The 19423-nt window shown below is 36.5% G+C and overlaps 1 protein-coding gene and 1 long non-coding RNA gene across 3 annotated transcripts in view; one reads left to right on the top strand and one right to left on the bottom strand.

The window, feature by feature from the left end:
• Nucleotides 1-1969: 1969 nt before the first annotated feature.
• Nucleotides 1970-3988, bottom strand: LOC141572744 (uncharacterized). Its single transcript, XR_016019074.1, has 2 exons — nucleotides 3781-3988; nucleotides 1970-2512 (listed from the first exon to the last, which is right to left on the bottom strand). It is a non-coding gene; the product is annotated as an uncharacterized LOC141572744 (long non-coding RNA).
• A 93-nt stretch (nucleotides 3989-4081) lies between these two features.
• Nucleotides 4082-19423, top strand: part of TMEM184C (transmembrane protein 184C) — an 18585-nt gene continuing 3243 nt past the window's right edge. For both annotated transcript variants that reach the window (XM_019730734.3, XM_019730733.3), the window contains exons 1-8: nucleotides 4082-4790; nucleotides 10556-10686; nucleotides 10780-10816; nucleotides 11549-11754; nucleotides 14447-14521; nucleotides 15653-15746; nucleotides 17467-17579; nucleotides 18944-19043. In XM_019730734.3, the coding sequence (XP_019586293.1) occupies nucleotides 4575-4790; nucleotides 10556-10686; nucleotides 10780-10816; nucleotides 11549-11754; nucleotides 14447-14521; nucleotides 15653-15746; nucleotides 17467-17579; nucleotides 18944-19043 (972 nt within the window). In that variant the 5' untranslated portion in view covers nucleotides 4082-4574. The remainder of the gene's footprint in view (nucleotides 4791-10555; nucleotides 10687-10779; nucleotides 10817-11548; nucleotides 11755-14446; nucleotides 14522-15652; nucleotides 15747-17466; nucleotides 17580-18943; nucleotides 19044-19423) is intronic.

The raw sequence follows: 19423 nt of genomic DNA, 5'->3' as shown, positions 1-19423 counted from the left end.
AAGATCTTGTTTTAACTATCTATTCACTGGAACAGATGTATAACAAATAATCCTAAACTCAGTGAAATAAAACACATCATTTCATTACACTCATGGACTCATGGATTCTTTTTATTTAAAAACTTTTTTTTTTTTAGGGCAGTTTTAGGTATACAACAAAATTGAAATGTGTAGAGAATACCCAAACACCGACTACCCCATACATGCTTCTCCCATTATCAGTGTGGTCACCAGAATGGTATTTTTTTTCTTTTTTTTTTTAAACCAAGGATGAACCTACACTGAAAATCGAAATCACCCAAAGTCATGGTTTACCTTAAGGTTCATTCTTGGTGTTGTACATTCTATAGTTTGGACAAAAATATAAGTACATATATTCATTATAAAATCATATAGAATATTTTCACTGCCCTAAAAATCCTCTGTGTTTTGGCTATTCATGTCCGCCCTGCCCCCATCTGGCAACCATTGATCTTTTCATTGTCTTCATACTTTTACCTTTTCCAGAATGTCATCTAGTTAGGATCATACACAGCCTTTTCAGATTGGCTTCTCTCACTGAGTAATAATGTATTTAAAGTTCCTCCACGTCTTTCCTAACTTGATAGCTCAATTCTTTTTAGCACTGAATCATATTCCATTGTCTGAATGCACCAGTTTATTAATCCATTTATCTACTGAAGGGCAAGGTTGCTTCCAAGTTTTGGCAATTACAAATAAAGTTGCTATAAATATCCACATGCAGGTTTCTGTGTGATTGTTAAGATTTCAACTCCTTTGGTAAATAGTAAGGGGTGCAATTGCTGGATTGTATGGTAAAATGAAGAAACCACCTAACCGTCTTCCAAAGTAGCTGTATCATTTTGCATTCCCACCAGCAATGTATCAGCAACGTATACTTTTGCTCCACATCCTCACCAGCAATTGGTGTCAGTGTTCTCAATTTTGGCCATCCTAATAGGTGTTTAGTCATATGTCATTGTTTTTATTTGCATTTCCCTGACGACATATGATGTGGAGAATGTTTTCAAATGCCTATTTGACATCTGTGTATCTTCTTTGGTGAGGTCTGTTAAGGTCTTTAGCCCATTCTTTGAGTTTCTGTTTTCTTATTGTCGAGTTTTCAGAATTCTTTGTATATTTTGGATAACAGTTTTTATCATATGTGTCTTTGGCAAATATCTTCTCCCAGTCTGTGTCTTGTCTTCTAATTTTCTTGAGCTAATAGATTCTTCATGTCAGGAATTAGACAAGGCAGCAGGGCAGGAAGGCTCACAAGTCTAGGGTCTCAGCTGGGAAGAATCAAAAGGCTGAAGGGTGACTCAAATGGCTGGGAGCTGAATCTGATGCTCCACTGACATGCCTGGCACCTGGGCTGGGCTAACTGGCGGACTGAGCTCAGCTGTGACTGTCAGAGTAACTTCAAGGGGGCTTTCTCTGGGCCTTAGGCTTTTCACAGCACACCAGCCTCAGGTAGTCAGACCTCTTACATGATGGCTGAGAATTCCAACAGCAAGTGTTCCAACAGACAAGCTGGAGTTGCATGACCTAGCCTCTGAGTCACATACGGTGACTCTGATCACTTTCACTGTATTCTATGGGTCAAAACAGTCACAAAACCACACAAAGGAGAGGGAACACAAAATCTATCTTTTTTATGGGAAGAGCATCAAAGAAGTTACAATCACATTGTAAAACCACCATGGCTATATTTATATAGAGATACATGGAGATACATGGCAAAGGGTTAACAATGCCCACCTCCCAGAGTCCCTCAAAGTGAATTTCATTAACGTATTTTAAATCAGACTAAACCAAACATATCTTCTATGAATGACAAAATTTCACCTACCTATTTTCGTGTGATACAGTAACAAATAAACAGAAACTTCATTTTATCTATGTATGAATTACACCAAGAATGACTAACAGCTTGCTTTAGACCTTAGTATCATCTGCCAGTTACAACCATTTCTTCTTTTCCAAACACATTGAGCTCAAATCCACTCTCAGGCTTAGGCTAAGTCATATCCAGAAAGAATACAGAGATCATCTATAACAATTAAAGCAGATAGATTAGGATTATGCCAGCATTATTGTTGTTGAATTCAATGGCTGTTCCCTATCTCTGTGATTACCAGACTTTAAGATTTCATAGACCAAGACAATTTTCAGAAATAAACCAAATAGGAGCAGATAAAATTACCAACTGTTTATTCTCCAAAGTAAAAACATTTAGAAAACTATTCTATATTTATCATCACATAAAAGAAATAGAATAGACAATTTCAAAATAAAGCACAATCCTTAAAAGTTTGACTAAACAAAAAACTCTCTGTAAATTTATTTGTTTTTCTCATTTTACTGCTGATCTGCAGAAACTTCACCATAGAGGAACCCCAGTCCACACGCTGGTGTGGGAAACAACTTGTGCATCTGACATTCTGGTCTCTTCCCTCTCTTGCTTTATTCTAATGGTTCTCGAAATTTAGCTTGGTCCTAGGAACTCGGTCTAAAAAGACAAACAAGTAAATGACTGTAACACAACATGAGTGCTATAGGATACAGGAAAAATAATCAAGGACGGATTCACAACTCAGGCAAAAAATAAAAAAGGTTTACCGATGAGAAAGAATATAGGTGGCAAAGACTGTGGTTGAAAGCACAGACGGTCTTTGTATGCAATATAGCCAAGGAACACTACATTGGGTACCGAAAAAGTCAGTAGTGGCTATACTTAGAGTAAGGTTTACTCCTCTCTTCTTTACTCTTGTATTTTCGGAACTTTAACAATGGAGTATGCATTAATTTAACAATCAAGAACATTTTTAAAAACCATTTCAATTTTGTAAGTTAGCTTAGGAAGAACAAACAAAAAGCCTATTTCCCTTTTAAGAAAGCAGTTTGTATTAAAAGACGCCAGGTTGTAAAACGGAATTGTTCAAGATTTGGAAAAGAGATGCAGAAATCAAGTTCCAGACTTTAGTTAGGACAAATGACACTGGGGAAGACATTCTCTCACTGCCTCTGTGAGACTCCTAGGCTGGGTGTACTCAATACATCAGGCCTTCTTGTCCATAAGATCATTAGTCAGAAATTCTCAGGTGCAGATGATGTCTGACGGGTCAAACGCTTAGCAGAGCCTTTCGCATCAAAGACTAGGGTTAGGGGCCCAGCTCTAGAACTCAGGCAAATTAATCACTTGAATCTGTTTTCTCATCTGTAACATGCATGAAAACTGTCTACCTTTCAGGATTTTTATGCAAATTAACTGACCTAACATGGGTAAAGAACTTAGTACAGTGCCTACCCCTCAGAGAATGACAATGATACCACAGGACCTGTTTGTACATCTAACTGAGAAGTTGGTATTTATTTGCTCCATTGGTTTTAAAAGGCTTTAAGAGCCCGTTCACCAGTTGCTTGCATTATAGGTTTAACTAAAAGCGTTAAGCACGTAAAATTTCTTTCAGTTGGAACGTCAACCTTTTGCCACTTAAATGGGTGTGAATTTTTAACACAAGTTCCAAATGCGGAAAAGACATTCAGTATTTGCAGTTGCTTCTAAAATTAAGCTATCTTTAGAATGGACCTTTCTGCCGGATCCAGAAATAACTTAGTGGCCCATCCCCTATATTCTAGCAGCACACAGAAAACTAGGCAGACGTTTCCCCGTCTTCTCTGTCTTCTTATTGCGGCTGGTTCCCCTATCCACTCCCAGAGAGAATTGGAGACCTTTTACGCAGAAAAAGGTTCACCTCGAAGGTAACTGCCTCTTACCCAGGCTCTCTTAAAGCTGGAATATAGTCGGCAGAAAAATGCAGTAGGTGTTCCTCAAGAGTTCTCAAAAAATTCTTAGTTTCCAGAATTCCCACGGGCCGTAGGGCCACCCAGCAGCACCTGTTAGAAACTGCCATCCACCTCCTCTTCCAACCTTCTAACCCAACACGCCTCCTTACAGCCCGCCCCCCGCAAATGACCAATCAGAGAGCGTGAAGTGAGCCGGATTGGGCGGGCCCAGTTTGGCGCTGTCGACGAATCACCGACCTCAAAAGCAGGGGCGGAAGCGGAAGCCCTGGTGTGGCCTTGGGTTCCGCTGTGGGGGATGGTCCGTGGAAGCAAGTGAGAAAATCCTGGGTGCTGAGAGTTTTCAGTTGCCACCTCTTATTTATCAGCAGAGTCGGGTGAAGAGACCCTTGCGGGCGGGGTAGGGAGGAAGGTCGACCGCCCGAGAAAAGAGCGAGCGGGCCGGCCCCTGATAGGCAGAAGCGAACTGTGTGCAGGGTCCTTAGAGGCAGGTCTTGTTTTGCGGCGCTGTCCAGGCCATGGTGCAGGCGGAGCTCTGGGTGATCCCCAGGTGAGGACAGCGACTCCGCCCGGAGCTTCCACCGCGGAAGAACTGGGTAGATGGCGGGGTGGGGAAGAAAGGATGCTGTCAGCGCTGCTCCCGGGCAGCACCCTGAGCGGCCGCAGTTGCTGCAGCAGCAGCACTAGCAACAGCGGAGAGCATACCGCGGGCCGAGGAGGCGGTTCGAGCTGCGGGTCAAGTCGCCCAACAGCTATTTCTCCGTAGTATGCGAGTTGACAAAACAGCCAAAGAACAGGGCTCCCCATTACAGTCTCCTTCGAGCTCTTTTTCCTTACTCGGAGCTGATTTATGCGGAAACATGCCTTGCACTTGTACCTGGAGGAACTGGAGACAATGGATTCGACCTTTAGCTGTGGTCATCTACCTGGTGTCCATAGCAGTTGCGGTTCCCCTTTGCGTGTGGGAATTACAGAAACTGGAGGTAAGAGGGGCCTGCACCATCAGCTTCACCCTTTATTCTACCTTCCTGGCCATCTACGGTTGCCCGTTTTTACTGTGGATGCCTCAAAACTTGATATCATGACAACCAAATCATGTAAATGAGCCCTGTCTTAGGACAAGTCTGTCTGGTTTCTTGTTCACGGTTTTTTCAAAGGGTGCCACAGGTGGAGGTAGAACCTGGTCGAGAAAACACTTAGAATATATTAAGATAGCTGCTTAAAAGAGCACTGTTTTCTTTTGCAAGTACGTATTCATCAATTCCTTGAAAGGTAATTTTATTCCTGAAATGTGATCTGTTCATATAATAGACTTAACTAGATCAAATGCACTACCTTGAAAACCAAGTATTGAATTTTATTAGCATTTAACTAGCTTCCTGAGTTCAAGGATTCTAGTTGGTTTAACTTTGTTTTTACTTTAGAATTTAAGTGAACCAACAAAGGTTTTGCAAAACATCCCTTGATATTTTTTGATGTCATATTCTTATTATGACATCATAAAGTACTACAAGCTTGAAGACCCCCAAGGTAAATACATACCTATGCACTTTATAAAAATTGTAAATGAACTTTAAATTGAAAGTTAATAATAAAGTACTTTCACTTAGCAACACCTATTTTACAAGAGCTAGGACAAGACCGTAGCTATTTGAGACCTTTTATTATGAAAATGATTTTTACATAATTAAACAAAATGTATTTAATATACATTTGTTCTCTGTATTTTCACTAAATTATTTTTCGTTGCCTTTCCTATACTGGAATAGTTGATATAGTTATTTTTAATGTTAATGCAATATGCCAGTACATTAAATATTTCCCATTTGTTAGATATTTAGGTTATTTCCATAATTTGTCTACCGAAGACATCTTCATACAAATAGGGATTTCTTACTTTGAAGTATTTTTTTGGAGTATGTTATAGGAAACACTTCTAAGGTTAATAATATGTGTAATGCCAACCTAGTTTAAGACTTCTCTAAGTTGTTGGTTTTAACTATAGTTTTTAAGTGCCAGCTTTTAAGGAAAATTTTAATCTGCAGTCTCCACTCTGAGCTGAATTCTCATCATGCCTTGCCTGGACTGTTCTCCACAAAAACAAAGATGTTGAATGAAAACATAAGTCACATTGTGTGTGTCCTCTTCTCTGTTTTCCAGTCACTCCTAGTCCCAGATTAAAAGCCAGTATCCCTAACATTAAGGCCCAACATGACCTGACACACGTCTATCCCATCTCCCTCTGACTTCTCTCCTCACTTTCTGAGCTTCCTCCACACTGGTTTTGCTCAGTCTGAGAGGCATGCTTCCTTCTCAAGGCCATTACACTGAATGTTCTCCCTTGATGGCATGTCCTTCCCCCACATGGTGTCTCTTTCCTTTAGGTCCTTCAGGTCTTGACTCAGATTTCACCCAGCTCCCCTGTTTATCATCACAAGCTTCCCTTCCTCAACTCTTCATATCCTATTTCCTGCTTTATTTTTCTTCCCAGGACTCACCACCATCTAACATGATACATATTTTACGCATTTCGTTTTCTTCTCCTTCTGCCCAAATGTCTGATAGTTAATGATTATTTGAGTCCCCATGATAAATCGGGTTTGTGTTCTATATGGTGAAAGATAGAAACATGGCACCCACCTTCATGAAACTTAGTGGTGGAGACAGACAGAGCCAACAAAAACAAATCAATAAAATAAAATTGTATAAAATGTTACGGAAGAAACTAAAAAAGATCTAAGAAATGAACAGGCAGGGCAATCTCATTGCACATCTTCAAAAATCTACTAGCTATGGAAAATTAAGTGGAAGTGGAGGGAAGTTAGAAAACTCTTTATAGTAGTTAAGAGGTAGAAGCTGTCTGGGCTATGGTGACTTATGGCTCAAATCAGGATAGCAAAAATAGAAATAAAAAAACTGAATTTTCAAGTATCCTTGGAAGTGAAGAAATAGGGATTGACAGTGGATTGGATTGGGAAGGGGAGGCAGTGAGAGAAAGGGAGAAATCAAGATCCCCTCTGAGGCTTCTGTCTTAAACAATGGGGTAAAGGGTGAGGCCAGTTATTGAGATGGAAAATTGACAGATATGGACAGGTTTGAGAGAAATTGAGTTCTTTGGACATTTAGTTCAAGGTCCCTGAGAGACATTCCGATGGGCATGTAAGATGTGCGCTTGGACGTGCAAGTCTAGAGCTCAGAAGGGTGTGAGCTGCAGATATGAGAGTTGTCAGAACAGAGCTGGTGTTTAAAGCCATAAAGATGAATGAGATTCTAAGGGGGAAGAAGAAAGGCCAAAGACCTAGCACCAAGTGTTCGAGGTCAAGTAGAGGACTAGGAACTGTGAAAAGAGCAGCAGCCAGGGGAAGTGCAGTGCAGGAGAGGTGTCATGGAAGCCAGAACAGGAGAGCGTTTCAAGGAAAAACTCGTGAACAGTGTCTGGTGCTGCTGAGACATCCATTGGTTTTCACAAGTAGGGGTGTCATTGGTGATTCTACTCATGGTTTCAATGGGGTTGTGATGGCTGAAACTAGAGGGAGTGTTTGAAAATGGATATGGTGGGGCAAAGAAGTGGAATCGGGATGTGAAGATGAATTTTTTTGTTCATTTTTGTTTTTGTTTTTAATATTTTGATTCTATGGGAACCTGAGAAATGAATGGCACAATAGGATAGAGAGAAGTGTGGGTTTTTAAGGAGTTTTTTTCCCCTTTCTGTGTTTTGTTTTTAAGATTCAAGACACTAACTAGAGCTCCTCCCCAAGATTTAGGTATACTTTAATCTTCAAAATCCTGAAGCATAGGAATTATCCTCATTTTATAGATATGAAAAACCAAGAGCGATAAGAGGCTAAAGCAACTTTGTGCTAAAGTGCTGTGTATATTAATACAATGGCTTTGTCATTCTCTTCATCATTGTTTACGGAATGAGCTTGTGTATTTAAAATGTTTAACACCTTGCTCAGCACATAGTAGGTGCTTAATAAGCGCTAATTACCACTATTGTTTTTAAAATAGCATCTCTGTTCTTGGTTGGCGCAGCAGTTCTTTTTCTCCTGAGATAGCATCTTAGTTGGGATTAGGTTCTCAGTTGAACACCTAAGCCAGAGTTATATGCATCTGCTTGAGCACTAGATAAAGTAGTTGACATTTAGGGAAAGTTTTGTCTGAAAAATACTTGTCTTTTAAACACTAGAATCACGAGGCTCACACTGTGAGGAGTCAATGGAAACAAATTGTAGAAAACAGGAAGTTAATACAGCGACCCTATCATGGGGAGGGGAATACTCATTTATTGGAATCGCAAAATAGTATGCATGATTGAAAATATTTCTCTCACTCCTTATTTGGCTGAGTATGTATAATTGAAGTCACGTAAGTTAAATGCACACATGATGTCACGCTGCTTGCTCTGCAGTGATTTCACCCTGCCCCACTGGTCCTTGTGCCGCACGTCCGGAGCCACTCTCTGTAAGTGCCCCTATTCCCCTGAGGAGCACTGGGCCCAGAAAGCACTCCTGTTCCTCTCTGCTCTCTGTTTTGAAAGCATTTGGCTGTGGGACAGTTAACCCGCCTGGATGCTCACCTTTAATAGTTTTCTCTTTCCTCTCTGCTTTCTTCAAGTTACTTTAGGAAAAACTACGCTGCTTATCGCCTCTTTATTTTGTGAGCCAAAAAAACCCTACACATGGCCGATGAGTGTAAGAGTGTTAATGGTAGCCTTATAGCAACGTGTCTCAAGTATGAATAACTTATTTAGAGATAAATGTAAATTAAAATAAATGTGATATATTAATAATTTCTACAGATACCTAGAGATGACTTATATGTACATGCTTAAAATAGGTTAAATTTCTTACACATACAGCTTTTTATATAGCTCAAAAATCAAAACAACTGTAAAATCAATGATTCAAATTAAGGGCATTAATGTGGACAGATAATGTTTTTCTGAAACTCAATTACCATCTGCAATGTAGAAATGGTACTAACTCTATGATGCAAGATTTTTTAAATTTGGCATCACTATACTGAAATGACTCAATTGTCCAGTCACTTGTTTTATGATCATTTGAAAACGAACTTTTTTCCTTACAGCACACTGAGGTCACTTAGGCTTTATTAGCCACAAGCATATCATTTTTCTCTTTTAGATGTACCACCAAGTTCTACTTTTTGGCACCAAGGCAATCCATAAAGACACATGTGGGCATTAAAAGTACTTGGCAATACTATTCTTAATGATCACCTTATAATAGAGGAGATCTAGAATATGCTTTTATTTTTATTTTTGTTGTTATTATTTTAGGTCATCATTAAAATGAATACTCAATTTTAAATGAAATTGAGCCAAGCACAAATCCCTGGGAAAGGTTGCCTCAGACATTCCTTTAGAATCTTTATCTCCACACATTTGCTTTTCAGTTACTGCTTTGATTAATCTCCAGCACTGAACAAGACTTCTGTATTTGCTTTTCAAGTTTTCCATACAGTTTAATGTCAGAATTTACTGTCTTAAAAATACATTTGTTCCCTATACTTTTATTTTCTACTTCTTTAATCTTTGACCCAATGAAGAAAAAAGAAACCTTGTTCAAAACAGTAAAACTAGAAGTTGGGGACTTCAGTTCTGTTTTAATTAACTGCTCAAACCCCTCAAGTACCAAAAATAAATGCCCGCATTTTTCCTTTAAAAAGTTAGCATTTGCATTTTTTAAATTAAAGATTCACACTCTTTAAAACAATCCAAGTTAGTATAAAATTCATTCCCTAGGGCCCCTCAGAATAGAGTTTCAAATAAATTTATTTTTACCAAAAAGTGAGTAGATTACTTCAACTCTACCTAGGATGAGGTAGTTCAAAGTATATTTGTAGAAATTGAGCTTTTACAGGATACAGTATTGATCAGTTATGGACCTAAAAAGGAAGTTAGAACGTTTTAAAATACACCTTGAGTTGATATTGTTGTATATAAGAGGGGTGGCATATACATACACAGTTAGCTCAGGCAGTAGTTGTGGCAGTACTTATCAAACGGGAGGGTTAAAAGACAAAGTGAATGTAAAGAACTTAGCAAAGTATCTGTCAGTCATATAATCAGCGTCATTAAATGATCTACTAACATGTTGGGTAACAATACAATTTGCAGAAAATATAGGTAGATTTTTAACTTTCCAGACAGAAAAGCAAAGGAATAAACCATATACAAATTTGTAGAGTTTTAAATTTCTATTTAGCTCCAAAGACAGTAATCAAATCTAAAGAGCAAATAACAAGTTGAGGGAAAATCACATGATATTAATATCCTTAACATGTAGTGTTATTATTACGAAAGACCCCATGAAAAAAGTGCTCAATCCCATGAGGAAAATTTTGCCCCCTACCTCTACAAAAGTAAAAATAGGTTGTTTATTAAAGAAGAAATAAAACTAGCCATTAGTCATTTGGAAAATATTGGGCCTCATTTATGATCAAATAAATGAAAATTTAAGAAATAAGAATATTTAATTTGGGGGGACGGCCGGTTAGCTCATTGGTTAGAGCACAGTGTTCTTAACAACAGGGTTGCCAGTTCGATCCCCACGTGGGCCACTGTGAGCTGCACCCTCCACAACTAGACTGAAACAACTACTTGGAGCTGATGAGTCCTGTAAGAACACACTTAAATAAAAGTTTAAAGGAAAAAAATATTTACTTTAGCTCTTTAGTTTTAATATCAGAAAATTTATATTAGCATGTTTTTCTGCTTTTTAAGGTTGGAATACACACCAAGGCTTGGTTTATTGCTGGCATCTTTTTGCTGTTGACTGTACCTATATCACTATGGGTGATATTGCAACATTTAGTGCATTATACACAACCTGAACTACAGAAACCAATAATAAGGTAAATCTTAGTGTAGTTTGATTCTATTAGTGTTGTGTTGGATTATTTCATAAATATAATGTAAAATGTTTTTATGTTTTGCTTTCCAAATAGGATTCTTTGGATGGTACCCATATACAGTTTAGATAGTGTAAGTATGTTTCATTTTATCTCATTAAGAACTTGTTTGATACTAACTATACTTACAGAATGTTTAACGTAATAAAAATATTTTTATTTGGCAATAGGAGTCAGATTAATAAAAAATGAATTGGTTTACTTATTTTTAATGTTAATAAAGAAGATAAAGGATGACAGTAGAAAAAGCAGATGTTTAAAATTTTTTTAAATGTATAGTTTTTTTTTCTTTGCTTAAACTTTAAAAATTCAGAGTAGGAGCTCTTAATCTTTAAAAGAATGTAATGTATAAATTTATATTATTATCCTTTGTATTTATTAAATCTTTTATTTCGACAAAAAATTCCTTTCCCAGTGGATTCTAACACAGTTGTTACAGATGACTGCTTTAATTTGATCAAAATAAAGGAAGCGTCCTTGAGAGCATTTTCTATGCTCATGTCAAGAAAATTTTCAGATTATATTTAAGAACCCAAGTGTATGCAGTTTAGCTTCTTTCTTCATATTCATTATTTGCCCCCCAAACACAGATGTTTTCACTTACCAATATCTAAGATGTTTATTGCCTTTAAAAATTAATTTCACAGATTGTCTGGTAGCCCTCATAATGGTAAACTTTAGAAAGTTCTAAAGATGTAAGTATGTGGCAAGTTCAAAAATTAGTTTATTGTGAATACCATGAACCAGAGTGGGAATTCATTTTATCTTAGCTGCAACTATTTTTAACACCTGTGCTTTTTCATAGTGGATCGCTTTGAAGTATCCCAACATTGCAATATATGTGGATACCTGCAGAGAATGTTACGAAGCCTATGTCATTTACAACTTTATGGGATTCCTGAGCAATTACCTGACTAACCGCTATCCAAACCTGGTGTTAATCCTTGAAGCCAAAGATCAGCAGAAACATTTCCCTCCTTTATGTTGCTGTCCACCGTGGGCTATGGGAGAGTAAGTATGTTTGCTTTTAGCTCTTTCACGTTTTATTTAAGCAGCCAGTTTTCAGCAGAACGGTGTGTTAAGTACTATGAGCAGGACAAAAAGTGTAAGACAGAGTCCCTACCGTCATGTGGTTCATAGGTTGGAAGACTAACAAAACACACTTCGATAATCCACACATAAGTTAGTCTGTTGGACATTATTCATCCCAAATAGAAAACAAAATATTGTGGGGGGGAAATCCTCAGAGATCATTTAATCAACATCCTTTTACATTTGGGAACCAGAGGCAGCAGAGATTAACTTACTCAAGATCACATAGCTAGTTAATAGTAAAATCAGGCCTAAGACCGAGGGAGAAGATAGTCTAGGTGGGGAAATAGTACGATATGAAACAGCAGCAACAAATAGCAATGTTTATTCTAGTAATATATAATAAGTTAGTCGGCCTTATACATTCATGTAGGCCAATAAAGGAAGCTAAAGCCTGAAGAGGTAAGTTGAAGCTAAGATTGCATTTATTACATGAATGAATCAGTGGATACTTTTCAGCAAGGAACCATTTAAAGACGGTGTTTTAGAAAGATTAATCTTGCATTAGAGGGAGGAAGAGTCTAGAGCTGGGGGAATAGATTAGGTGATTATTATAACAGTCCATTTGTGAGGTAAGCTGAAAGGAGGGATGAAATTGAAATAGAAAGACAATAAAAGAATGTTACTGAAAAATCAATAGGCCTAGATCACTGATAGATTGGGATTAAGGTGAAAGTTGCAACCCAAGGTAACAGGAATGATTTGGAGCTGTAGTCATCAGTGTAGATATCTGACCTGGGGATGGCTGTGTTGCGTTCCATGTAATACAGAATCATTTGTACATCAGGACTGAATGTAAGCGTCTCTACTTACACACTTGCAATGCCAGGGAGCTACCTGGCTATTTTAAATAATTAGCTCCTAATATGTTCATTTGACAAACATGTACTAAGTACCTGGTATGTGCCAGTATATAGATATATCCTGGTGTGTATAACAGACGTAGAACTCATAGAACTTATAGTTTGGTTAAGAAGGTTAGGAATTAAGCAAAGACACATATATAGTTACTTGTTTCAGCAAATGCTGTGAAGGCAAAACAAAACAAAAAAACGGAACTATGAAAAAGGATTAAAAAAAAATTAATGTAGGTTGTGCTCAGCTCCGAATACAACAAGGACAAATATTTACAGCCAACAAGCAGATTGAGGTGGTTACTGGATGAAAAATTAGTAAGAGGAGAGACATCCAGGGTAGGGCGATTCTCTCTAAACTGGCCTAACAGGATTCTTGCTACAGGCAGGCCAAGCACTTAAACCTCAAGATTGGGGATAAGGAGCTTAGTCAGACATCAGAGGTGGGGGTGACTTAGCAGGATTCTTTGCTCAGACTGACTTGGCAGGCCAAGAACAGGGTGGGCCGAAGGATGATGGCTAGTTGGAAAGAAGGCTCAGGGGAGCCCAGTCTCAAGTTCAGTCAAGGAGAGCGGGTCTTTGTCAGTGAAAAGCCATTGCAGGATGTCATTCAGAGGACTAGTGTCCAAATTTCATTTTCAAAGATGACTGTGCTCTGTGTAGACTGAATTGGTGGTGGGCAAGGATGGAAGATAATGGCAGTGGTCCCGTGAATGTGATGATGGGGTGTTGGTGATGGCAGCTTAGCTATGAACAGGACGCCTCCATGAACACAGAACCTGAGATGCGGCTCTGGCTGTCGCTTCAGACTGGCTCAGCGTAATTACAATTAGCTGGTGGTCAACTAAAACCCCAAATCTTTTTCAGATCATACTACTGGTCAAAATTCCCCTCCTCTCTGCTTGTGTAATTGATTTGCGCCTAACTACACTGGCAGTTACATTTATTCTTGTTAAATCTCGGTCTGTTGGCTTCATTTTTTCTTGAGGCTCTTGAATTCTGACAGCTGCTGCCTGAATAATGTCAGCAATACATCCGTAACTATAACTCGGGTATTCTTTCCTTTGAAAAGACAATTGTTTACCAAAGTCATGCAGTTTGGAGGTATAGTTTTAGTAACGATAAAACTTCTCATTCTCTTGTACATAAATACGTTTTAGGTTACCAGTCTGCTCTGTTAGGTAACTGTTGTTAGGTGACTGTTGTTACATATCTGATAATCAGGCTATTGTTGTTTAGGATAATTTAGTATCATGCTTTGGTTTCAAGATGGCAGTGCCACGGCAAATTTGCAGTCCTTAGAAGATAAAAAACTGCCTGCTTTTTATGTTCTGGTTTCTGTAACATAAGCAGTGAGCACAGTGTGTTTTCTTTCAATGAACATTAAATTTTGTGTGTGTTCTTGAGAGGAGGGAAAACGTTTTACCTGAAAATTTACTGCACTTAAGAAACAAATGTTTTCATGAAACAGAACTAACCTTTATTATGTATTCCCTTCCTTCCTCTGGAATTGGAGACTGTACACAGAAAGGGGAATCTTTCAGAAGATGTGTGCCAAATAGTTTTAAAAATAGTATTTAAATAATTCGTTTACTACTATCCACATTCTTCCCGTCACCATTTACAATGACTAAACTAAAAGAATTAAATATAAATATGGCATCATTTGTTAAAGTGATTTTAATTTGAGGGCTTTGGAGAAAATCTGATACTACTTAAATGAATAGTTGAAATGCTAAGTTCTTTTTCTTTGGCAGAGTATTGCTGTTTAGGTGCAAACTGGGTGTATTGCAGTATACAGTTGTCAGACCATTCACCACCATTGTTGCTTTGTAAGTACATAGAACTTAATATTATCATTTATTTCTTTAAAATCCTCATGCTTTTAAGGGACAACTGAGTAGAAAAACAAAACATAATTTACTTGTTTATAATACAGGTCTAGCCTCTTATTAAAAAAACACAGTATATAGAAACCCTATTATATTAAATCAGGTAACCATTCATAGGCAAAGAATCACCACAGAATTCTAAATAACAGTCTCTAAATATTTCTGGAAATCACTTAAAAAATACTTTCTTTTTCAAATGTTAATAATCACACAACTTTTCAGAAACATCTATTACATGAAATTAAACTATGCTACTTTAGATTCATTACGTGGTTTTATTTTTTTACATAGTTAAATTAGAATTAATGAGCACGATATTCCAAGGAAGAAACCGTATTTTTCTTTTTTAATAAGTCTGTTAAGGCTGAGCACTTGAGGTAAAATGGGGTATCATTGGATACCTGGTATAACCATTCCCTAAAATATTTAGGAGCATCAAATAAAGCAGGTAGATTGCATGTTTTATATGCTGGTCATAACTAACATTCTGTGTGTTCACAGAGTAAAATGGGAAGAAAGACATGTGAAAAAAGCATTTAGTTCTTTATTCTGCCTTTGAGCCAGCAATTTTTAAGGGCTGCTTGCCTTGGAATTAAGACTAATTCACTTATTTCTGAAGGCATGCCTTACTTTCTGCAGTTTTGAAATTGGGTAATCATATAAGTTAATACTTAGGTCTGGGTCTTCATAAAATTTACCTCCAAGACAATTTTGGGGAAAAAATTCACAGTTGTAGTTATAGACCTGCATTATATGTTTATAACAATTAACCTTTTGCAAATTAAGCAGCATAATTTTTTTTGACTATATAACTGCCCTTTCTAGTTCTATGTATGTGTCTTATTTTGGAGGTACAAAATAAGTTGGAGGTACAATCATAAGGTAACATATCGAGAAAATGTTTTGCTTTTAATTTTTGAACCACCTCTATCACACGAATCAAGTGATTATCTTCAGGATCTTTTAAATAAACTGACTTCTAAATTTAACAATTGCTGTCAATGCTGTATTTTAAAATATATTTTGATTTAGTTAATCATAAAGGTGTCTCATTTTTACCATTTTTTTTAGAATCTGTGAGCTGGTTGGTATATATGATGAAGGGAACTTCAGCTTTTCAAATGCTTGGACTTACTTGGTTATAATAAACAATATGTCACAATTGGTAAGTAAATATTCATCCTATTAAATTAGTATCTGTAACTAAATTTTCTTAGGAAAGGTTTCTCTGGGAATAAAACTTAGTTGTTACTTTTTAATCTTGAAATTTGATTTATAGGAAGAACTTGAAGAAACTTTAACATATATCTTTATACATATATAAAGATATAATGTCTTTGTAAATTATTTGGTGCCTTATGCCTTGACCTGTTGATACTGTTTATTTGGTTCAGGTACTCGTTATATAGTTCTGTGGGGATATAAGCACAGTCTTGTCCTTTTTTAAAAAAAAAAAAAATATCCTAGGCATATTCAGTAAGAGAAAAAGTCTAATGGCATGTGACAGTACAGCGTTTGAATAAAAATGGGAGAATAAAATTCTCTCACATTTTTGGAGAGAATTTTCCTTTAATAGGAAAATTGAGAATGCCAAGTTAAAAAAATAAAATTATGTTCTAGAAACTGAAATGGTCCAAATATATATCTGTGTGATCCTTTCAATTTAATATACATTTTATTTAAAATCTTTAGTCAGTGCTTTCAGCAGATAATTTATTAGGTTGGTGCAAAAGTAATTGCGGTTTTTGCAATTTTTAACCTTTTAAACGTAATTACTTTTGCACCAACCTAGCAGATGCAGTGGCATGCATGTGTGGTTATTAGAAATTAGAATAAAAATCAAATGCCTGTGTATTCAAAGCCTTCCCACATGTTTATATTCTATGGAACCAGTAATTCTATTTCTGGGGATGCATTCTCAAGAAATGGTCAGAAGTACTTTTGCTTTGAGTATCTCTGTACATAAAGGCTATTTGTAATAGCAAAAAGCTGGAAACAACCCAAAGTCCAGTGATAGAGACTGGTTAAATATACTATGGTTTATCCATTGGCCAAAATACTAGGCAGTTATTAAAAATAATCTTTATGAAACATACAGAAAGCTAAAGTCAAGTGGGGAAAAACAAATCAGGCAATAAAATTTTATATTTAGCTGACGATACCTGATAAAAACCACCTTATGTGTAGAGACAAATGGTTGAATGATGGGACCGTGAACAAGTTTATACTTTATTGCTTTCAAGTTCTAAAATGTTTTCAATGAGCATTTTATATGATTTTAATGGGGAAAGTAAACTTTTAGGAAAATGATTATTGCCATGCAACACTACACTAGATTACTATTGATTTTTAAAAATGTTAAGTCTTGAGCATGTATTTTATAAAAGTCAATTCACGTGGATTAACATACCACCATCAAGAAAAAGTTTTGCCCTGATTCTTTACTTTCAGATGTCATGGTCGAAATTTTATTGAAATAGTACTTATTTAATGTGTTGTCTTATAAATAATAGCTCAACCCTTACAAAAGTAATGGTAATTTGTTTATAAAACCCATTACTAAGTAAATAGTTTATGTTTTTATTTTGGCTGAATGAGAGCGTGTTCTTCCACTATGGCAGTCATTTGTTCATTGCTTATGGGCCCCAGTAAGTAAACACTTAAAACCATTTTCAGGGAAGATGTTATACATCTCTTCTGAGAAATTTCATACCATATATATTCATCCCCAGTAAACTAAACGCTTGCTAATCCAGAAATAGCATAATACAGCCTAGAAAAATTTGCTTGAAACATTACTCTGTACCAGGTCTCTGATTTATTCTTTACTATTTCTACTACCATATTTAGTTATTCTTACTGAAGTTTGTTAATCTTGTTTCTAGTTTGCCATGTATTGTCTCCTGCTATTTTATAAAGTACTGAAGGAAGAACTGAGTCCAATCCAACCTGTTGGCAAATTTCTTTGTGTAAAGCTGGTGGTTTTTGTTTCTTTTTGGTAAGTGTTGCTCTCTCTCAAATGTTTTCATTTTCTAAAGGGCAATAAAACTTTTACCAGGGAGGATTTTTTTAAATTGTCAATACAGAAGATAAAGTGTCTCTACTTACCTTTTAAAAAATTCATCTTTTTAGCCCATGTTGGTTTTTCATAAAGAAATAATCAGTTGGCCACTGTAACATTTATCAGAAGAAAAGAATTTGAGACAACCTGTATGTCTCAACACTGGAGGAATCCCTAAAATAAGGAATCATTAAAATGAATCATGGTGCTTCATATTAGAGAACACTCTGCCGTTTGGAAGATAAACATAATGTAGAATATTTACTGATGTGAGGAAATGTTTATCAGTAAAAATATTTTTTAAAACACAAGGCAAAACTATATATTGTCTTAGTTTAGTAAAGGGGTGGGTGACAGGGTCTAGAAACAAATACACCATATTTAACAATATACAAATAATATAAAAAGGAGGAACATAAAAGAATGCTTGAAATCCCACCATCCAGAATGACTAACATTATGATTCACATGTCTTATATAACTCCAGAGAAATAGTTTCATACTATAAAAACACAAAAATATGTTCAGTATATTGTGGATATAGTTCTTTGTCAATAAAGTGAGGATATAATTTTGTTGTATAGTTTTTTGTTTGTTTGTTTTGGTTTTGCTTAGTATTCTGTTGTGTGGATGTAACTTTTTAAGCAATCTATTTTAGGTTGTTCCTTATTTTTTCACCTTTACAAGCAATATTGAAGTGAATATTCTTATGTCTAGAACTATGAAAGATTGTCTAACTCATTATTGGCTGATAAAATTTAACCTAAGGTCATATCCCTAAATATGCTTGAAATGCTCAGTATGACTCCCTGCCTTGGAGTGAGACCCCTTCTAAGTTTGTCTTTAGTTTCAGTACCTCAAACAAGACTGGTTTCAAGAATTTTTTTTGAAATAATGTGAATAATCAGTTAATACATGTGTAAATGACATTTAAGCATCTGCCCTTTATTTCATTTTAAATGCCGGTTATACACAGTGTTAGGCATTGTCTGTGTATAGGAAGAACTTAATTACTTGTGCACACTTTCAAAATCAAAAGATGTATGAACCAACTACTGAAGTTCTAGCAACATATAATCAAAAGTCATGTGATGAAACTAGTAGAAGAGTGAATTTGTAAAGCAAATAACTATTTAGTAAAGACACACTGTGTTCAGGAGTATGCTGTGGAGGCAGGGGTTGGTCATGCTGGTGGTCCACAGGTTGTACGGGGTTTAACTTTTTTAAATAGCATATTTTTGAAACAACTGCTCATTTTATGCTTGATATAGATTTGGCGTTTACCTTTTCCTAACATATAGGCAAGCAGTAGTTATTGCTTTGTTGGTAAAAGTTGGCGTTATTTCTGAAAAGCATACATGGGAATGGCAAACTGTAGAAGCTGTGGCTACAGGACTCCAGGTAAGTAGTACTTGCTCTGAATTCAATACAACTTTAGTGTTTGTTAAGCATTTTTACATATTATCTCCATACCTGACAACGTGCAGGCCATGGAGCTACTGTTATCCTCACTCTACAGGTAAAATGGGGGAAGCCTAGAGAAATTGGCCATAATTACTAATTTGTAATAGAGCAGACTACAAGCTAGATTTTGTTATCCCCAGTCAGTCTCTTTCTGCATTTCTCCTTGTAGTCTTTGTGCCGGGATGGAGAAGAGTGTACTTTGCTAGGAAATACTTGATTGAGGTAGTGCAAAAGAGATTTCAATTTTTAGAACTTTGTCTTTTTTTTTGAAGAGGTCAAAAATAATTTCGGAAAATGGAAAGATGAATATAATCTTA

The sequence above is a fragment of the Rhinolophus sinicus genome, chromosome 15, assembly GCF_057876585.1.
Source record: "Rhinolophus sinicus isolate RSI-liver-muscle chromosome 15, RSI-T2T, whole genome shotgun sequence".
Taxonomy (NCBI): Eukaryota; Metazoa; Chordata; class Mammalia; order Chiroptera; family Rhinolophidae; genus Rhinolophus; species Rhinolophus sinicus.
Note: the sequence above shows the minus strand (reverse complement) of the source record. Positions and strands in the feature narration are given on the sequence as shown.